The sequence below is a fragment of the Tenrec ecaudatus genome, chromosome 3, assembly GCF_050624435.1.
Source record: "Tenrec ecaudatus isolate mTenEca1 chromosome 3, mTenEca1.hap1, whole genome shotgun sequence".
Classification (NCBI taxonomy): domain Eukaryota; kingdom Metazoa; phylum Chordata; class Mammalia; order Afrosoricida; family Tenrecidae; genus Tenrec; species Tenrec ecaudatus.
Genome location: NC_134532.1, coordinates 167,334,120 through 167,341,409, shown reverse-complemented (window position 1 = coordinate 167,341,409; position 7,290 = coordinate 167,334,120). Strand labels below are relative to the sequence as shown.

The window sequence follows — 7,290 nt, the reverse complement described above, 5'->3', positions numbered from 1 at the left end:
TGAAAAACCAGATGATGTACTCACAGACCACATCCTGACTCAGACCCTGCAACTGCAGGACCAGAAGGCCTTCTTTCCCCTTCAGTACATACATCCTTGGCTCAAGCCCTATATATGTCCCACTGCCTCACTGCCAGGCGCGATTTCCCTGACCTAATTTTTGGGTCTTGGAACCTGCCCGGGGTCTCAAGATGCCTCTGTCCCTTTCTCTGCTCTCCCTTTCCTCCTGGGAGTTCTTTCCCTGCGTCAATAAAATCTTTCTCAACTTCACATTCCTGGCTAAATTCTATCTCTGTTTGGAGCCTTAGTCTTCAAACTCATAGATAACTTTGAACACTGTTGCCTAGCTCCAGATCTGCAGACAACAAAGTTGCAGTGGAAAATTCCCCAGCTACTCCCTCCCCTGGACCGGGCTATACAACTCCTCACCTCACCCCGGACAGCACATCTTTGAGGGCCCACACCTACCTGGGGACCCGTGATTCTTGCCCGGGAGTCCAGGATGCTCCCATCCCTTTCTCTGTACTCCCCCCCTCCCTCCTGGGCAGCGCGACTTCTCTGGCCCCCAATTAGGGACACGTGAACCTAGCTCTGGAGCTCTGAAATAAACCTTTGGAACTGTTTTCTATCTTTGCCTTCTTTCTGTTGCCAAATCAAGCTTACATTGTACACTGTCTCCCTTCACCCACATTTCTGTTTCTTCCCCCTGGGGGGTGGGGTATATGTCAATCATTATAGACAGTTCCCCATTTCTCCCCCAACTCCCAATGGTTACTGCTACTCCCATTACTGTTCCTGGGGGCTTTATCTGTCCTGGATTCCCTGTGTTGCAAGCTATTATCTGTACCTATGATAGGTTTATGTGCCAATATGGCCAATGAACACATGTGGGATTAATTGAAGGGCGGAGAGAAAACTGGCTTGGCGAGGCTCCCCTTTCTTGTCTCATTTTCTTTGATGATCAGACCAGTGTGCAGCTGCCTTAGCTTGTTCTCTGCCTCAATTTGCAAGCTACAATACCTGTGGGACACCTAACCCGTGGATTGTGTTGCTGTAGTTTAAGGTTCCTTCAAGACCCGCTTCACCATGCTACTAGAGTATATGTCACTTGAGCTAGGGACTCTTGGACCCTGTCATCTGGCTGACTGTTGGTGATCTGCCTTATTGTTTGCTGCCTGTAGCCAGATAGCCTGAATTGTTCTACAGACGACGACCCGGCAGCCCTCAAGACTTGAAGGACTGCCAGTGTATTAGGTGTCTCACAGAAGTGAGTTGCACTGAGCCATTTGTACTGCTTTATAGATTGTTTCTTATGATATATATATATATATATATATATGAGAGATAGTTAAGGTTTATTGTGCCAACCTAGCCAGTAAACACATGTGGGGTTAATTGAAGGGCAGAGAGCTAAATGGCTCGGTGAGCCTAGCCTTTCTAGTTGTCAGGTCTCTTGCTTTCTGGTGATTGGACCAGGATGCAGCTGCCTTAGCCAGTTCCCTGCTTCAGCTGGCAAGGCTCAGTTCCTGCAAGACATCCCTGAGGAGAAGCCATATGGACTCACCCTGGATGTAGCCCTGGGTGCTGAAGCAGCTGAGTGGAGACTACTGCCAGCGCTGAGATGCTTACACGTTCACGGATTCAGCTTTCCTTCTGCAATTGGTGTCATTGTGTGTGTTTTGTGAGATTGAAGAGGACTTTGTAGATTGGTGTCAGACGTATGGGCTAATGTTGGTCTAATGGGTTTGTGCAGCACTGGGTTGGGATGCTTTCTTAATGTACATTTACCCTTTATATACAACTCTCTCTTATACATATGAGTTTCTGTGGATTTTTTTCCCCAAGTTTACCCAGGATATATATATATATATCATTAGTGTTCTGGTTTTGTTTCTCTAGAGAACCCTAACATATTTATAAAGTAGATTTGTAAAGTAGAACTGGGGTCATTCATGATAGTGGGTGGCGGGTGGTGGAAGCATTAAAGAACTAGAGGAATGTGTGCTCTGCCAGTGCTTCGCTGCACCCTGGCTGACTCGCTCCTTCCTTGTGACCTTTCTGTGTGGGAATGTCCAATTGTTTACATATGGGCTTCGGGTCTCCTCCGCCCTCCCATAATTTGCATCAGTATATTTGCTTTGTGGCCTCTGATGCCTGTTACCTAGTCCCCTTGAAACCTGATGATCACACAGGCTGGTGTGCTTCCTCCATGTGGGTTTGTAGCTTCTCTACTAGATCGCCGCTTGTTTAACTTGAAGCCTTTAAGACCCCAGAAGCTATCTTTTACTCAATGGGTAGCCACACCTTCTTGATATTGGAACCAACCTTGATATTTGTGTTACATGAGTTTATTGGGATCCATGAAATAATCTATAATCGTTAGATCGTATTGTATGAGATTAACCTACTTTAACCTGAGATTCTGAGAAGAAACTTGTTCAAAGGCGTCCATTGAGTTGAAGATCCAGACTCTGAATATGGGTATTCTCACCCCAAAATACATTACCTCCGGCTTTAGTGCTGACTGCTCCTGAACTAAAGGACTGAGGGCGGTCCGGAGGTTTGCACTAAACTCAGGGGTTCTCTTTGCCTCAGTGTAGGAATGCCCTTCACCACTTCCCAAACACTTGGCATCTCTTCAAGAATCTGTTCACAAGTGCCAACTACTTTAAGGATTCCCAATGACAGACAAAACTGCGCCTCTCTTTCAAGCGACTTTCTATGATTTCTAGTTGAAGTGCTTTTCTTTTTCAGCCTAGACCATCAAGGGCTTGTAGGCACGGAAGTCGGCCAGATTTGCCTCCTGGGTCCACAACACCTTGTGGGTCTGCAGCGGTCACCCGGAAACACTCGCCGCTTTGAGCCCCAACTGTGTGGCCTCGTCTCTCCCGGAATCGCACGAGTGCATCGGTGAGATGTATTTGAAACGAAGGCCACGACACCAATGTCTTGTGATCACAGCCGAATAGCGTCTCCGACTCAAACGAAGCCAAGAGGGCGCCCCCCAACCCCGCTCCTCTTAGGAAACACCCGCTTCCGGCTTGGCTCGGTGTTCCCGAGATCCGCTTCCGGGGCAGAGGTTGCCCCGCCCCTCCTCCAAGATGGCGAGCGGCGGCGGCGGCGGGGGGGCTTCGGTGCCGGCGCTCTGGAGTGAAGTCAACCGTTACGGTCAGAACGGCGACTTCACGCGCGCCCTCAAGACCGTCAACAAGAGTGAGTGTCGGCACGGGCGCGGGCGGGGGGCCCGCGGGGGCGAGAGGACGCGGCCTCCTTCCGGCGCGCGACCACCGCTGCCCAGACGCGGGAGGGAGGGAGGGAGGGAGGGATCGAGGGACCCTGCGGTGCGACCGCTCCCGGCCGGGTCGCCGCTCGCAGCGGCCGCCGCCCCTCCGCTCTCCGGCTCCCCGGGGTCCCGGTTGCTTAGCGCCACGTGTCCTTCCCCCTCCGAGCCCCGCGGGGTGCGAGGGAGCGATTTAAAGAGACCGCAGCGCCGGGCGCCTCTCCCAAACCGTCTTTCCATCCAAGATCCGCTTCTCTGCTTTCCCGCGTTATTTGCACATCTCCCACATCACCCCCTTTTCCTTCTTCTCCCTCTTGGACGGAATGAGCCGGGCCGTGTGGTTGACAGAGCGTTCGCTCTCGATCCCTCGGCGAGAGTAGGAGCCTGCCGGGACACGTAAGCTGGACGCGGGTGCTGGAGCAGTCCGTCTGAGGGGCGACCGTGGGGCCGGCGGGTCGCCCCCGCAGACGGAACCCCCCAGCGTCATTAAGCCGGAGAGCACCTACATTTGGGATCATGGCAGTCTGCTTAAAGTTTGGCCCGCTTTGGACCCTTATCGGGCCTTATGTGATCATTTAAAGTTGTACGGCCTTTTGGTGTGAGATTCAAGTTGCCAAATTCTTTGATCTTTTACTACACAGCTCTTTTTTTATTAAAAGATCATTTTATTGGGGGGCTTGTGCAACTCATAACAGTCTATCCATCATTTGTTTCATGCATATTTGTACATAGGTTGCCATCATTCTTTTCTAGACATTTACTCTCTTTTGAGCCCTTGGTATCAGATCCTTTAGTCCCTCCCTACCCCCCACCCTCGTGACCCCTTGATAAATTATAAATTGTTATTATTTTCATCTTAAACTGACCGCTGTCTCCCCCTATGGTTTCTGTTGTTCATTCCCCTAGGGCCTAGAAGTGTGTGTGTTTGTGTGTGTGTGTATTTTATTTGTGGATCAATGTGATGGGTTCCCTCTCCTCTCTCCACCTTCCTCCTACCCCTTTATTACACAACTCTTAATAGGGACCTTCTGGATTTTTTCTTTGTTTGCGCCCCCCCCCCCCCATTTGTGACTTACTTGCTTTATAGCACAGATTGTCAGGTTTACGTCAGTTCATAGAGACTTGGCTTCTGCTGATCCATTGCAATCCCTTCCATGATACCTTCCCTTTCCTCCTTCCTCCCTGTGTTTTCCTGTTTCCCTTCTCTTAATCCTCTGTGCTTTGTCCTGGGGTAAATGCTTCCCTTTTTAAACTGACTGAAGCGCATAGTCTTGGGGTCACCACCAGTCCCTATCTGCCTGTAAGCCTGGTCTCTAATAACTGTGCCTTTTGTTTTATTTGTTCCTCCCACTCTGTCCAGGACCTTCTTTATCAGACCAGGGAGTAGTGGTAGCTGGGCACCACCGAGTCAAGGTTGTAGACTAATTGCATCCATATACCTGATTTTTTTTCATTATTCTGATTTCTCCAGCTGGAGATAGCCTTGCTTTTTAATACTCCCAGTTTTACTAAAGACTTGTGTTCTGAAGGTGCAGGCTGTTTTTTATTAGATTTGAAGTTTAGTCATCAAGACAGTTGGCTCATTCAAAACAACAGACGGCTGATTTTGTTTTGTAACCTGTTGCTGTGTTAACACAGCAGTGGTCAGTGGCTTTGGTGACTACAGCACACTTTGGGTGACTTGCATGGAGGAAAGCAGCTGTCCTTAAGAATTATTTGATCCACCCAACAACAAAACTTGGCTTGAATTAATTTTTCTCAATGGATAGATCTTACCCAATATCATATAACAGGATTTTTTCATCAGCAAAGGCAATCAATCTATTGTCCAATATATATTTTCCTAATTGGTAGAAACTACTTTGCTTCCTAGTCTGGGAATTATACCCTGTAGATGTCCAAGAGCAAGAGGAGACATTCTGGCCAGCCACACCCAGCAGTTGTTTGGCACTGAAACTTGGCCACCTGTATTTCTCATTGGACATCTTAGAGGAAGGGGAACATTTTTAATGGGCGTTTAGAATCATTTTCAGCAAAATAAGTTGTATTGAGTCATTCTTGTTGAAGTGTATTAAACTAAAAATGAAAATCAGGTTTTTTTTAGCGTTTCTAGTAATCATTTCTACTGCAATAAAATTTGAAATTGTATGTCATGAGATTGGGTTGGAAAAGTACTAAGACTGTGAAAAGGTGTGGCTATGAAAACAACTCTCATGAAAGTGATGTCTAGTCTTGCAGATCAACAAGGATGATATAACTGCCCTGCACTGCAAAGTGGTGTGCCTCATCCAGAATGGGAGTTTCAAAGAAGCCTTGAATGTCATCAATACTCACACCAAGGTGTTGGCCAAGTGAGTGATTTACGTGTTTGTACAGTTACTGTTAGAAACCCTTTGACTCTTGCTCTAGCCACTTTATGACTTTGCACCACAGTTCATTCATTTCTTTCCCTTAATTTGCTTGACAAAGTATTTCTGAAATTGTGAGGAGCAGTCGGTTTTTTTGTCCTCCTTTACCTTTCAGGAGCTATTTTTTATTCCCATATGCCCTCTAAAGAGGCTCTGGTGGCATCATGGGGTAAGCACTGGGCTGATAACTGAAAGGTTTGGGAATTCAGGTCCATCAGCTGCTCTGTCTGTTCCTATGAAGATTTGCAGGTGTCTGTTCTGTAGGGCTGATACTATTACTCAGAGCATTGAGCTTGTTGTCTGTATATTGCCTAGAACCCTGCAGCAGGCGTGCGGCTGTTTAGGTATGTGGGGCATAAATGTACCAGGGGTCCTTGGAGGTCATAGGGAGAATAACTTGGCCAACGTTTATTTATTTTAATCATTGTATTGGAGGCTCTTATAGTGCTTATAACAATCCATACATCCATTGTGTCAAGCACATTTGTACATATATTTAAAAATTTGTACATATATTGCCATCCTCCCTTTCAAAACGTTTTCTTTCTACTTGACCCCTTGGTATCAACTCCACAATTTTTTTCCTCCTTCCCCTTAATTTTTTTTTTTTAAGGGAGATGGCAGAACATGTAGAGTTGGTATGTAAATGGTTGTTTAAAAGTGGCTAGCAGTCTCCAGGGTAGAATGACAATTTTGGCCTACCTCTGCCTTCTGCCATTGAGAATTACTTAGGTAACCGTGGTCTATGGCTAAGATCTTCCATTGTCAAGAATTATTTTGCAGTTTTCTGAGCAGATGGCTGTTCCCCCACCCTGTTGTTAACCCTTACCCTTAAAAAAAGGTTAATTTTTTTTCCTTTGTAAAATGTATTTTGAAGTGAAGTTTGCAGTATATTCTTTAATGTGATATGGTTTATAAGGAGTAGAACCACCATATAAAAAAGATGTGAGAATTTTTATGTTTGCAAAAACAAACACTGGAAGGCGAAACAATACAAATAGTTACTTGTTCGCAGTAGGAAGAAGCGGTAAATTTGGATTATACTGGGAGCAGATTCTTAGTGAATACCATTTTGTTTTTGTATTTGAATCATAAATGTATTGCAAGTTGAAAACCAATTTTAAAATTTTGTTTCTTAAAAAAAGAATTGTAAATAAATGGAACTGCTTTCTATTAAATTTTTAACTTAGAATTTAATATTTAGGAAATACTGTCCATTTTCTGACACAGGAACATTTTCAGATGTTTGTTGTCCACTAGCATTGAGTGAAATCCGACTTAACAGTGACCCACCGTAGGCAGAGTAGAACTGCTTCATAGATGTGGGAGCTGGTCAGTCTCCGGTGCTGGAGGCCTCATTTTCCTCCCTCTGAGCAGCAGCACCTGGGTTGAACTACAGGCCTTGTGACTGACAGCCCAGTGCTTGACCCACTGTACCACCAAAGTTCCTTAATGTTTCTTAGAGAAGTCAATAAAGACTTGCTATTTTCTTCCTCTCAAGTTATGTTCAAAGAGACATTTCTAGTATAAATATTAATATAAATGAATTCTTAAATCTATGAATGTCAGCAGTTCTGTGTTTACTAGCTGTTCCGTTAGGCA

At 45.9% G+C, this 7,290-nt stretch overlaps 1 protein-coding gene across 2 annotated transcripts in view; it reads left to right on the top strand.

Moving 5' to 3' along the window:
* The first annotated feature begins 3,053 nt into the window (after positions 1-3,053).
* SRP72 (signal recognition particle 72) overlaps positions 3,054-7,290 on the top strand; it is a 30,504-nt gene continuing 26,267 nt past the window's right edge. For both annotated transcript variants that reach the window (XM_075544273.1, XM_075544272.1), the window contains exons 1-2: positions 3,054-3,213; positions 5,511-5,631. In XM_075544273.1, the coding sequence (XP_075400388.1) occupies positions 3,102-3,213; positions 5,511-5,631 (233 nt within the window). In that variant the 5' untranslated portion in view covers positions 3,054-3,101. The remainder of the gene's footprint in view (positions 3,214-5,510; positions 5,632-7,290) is intronic.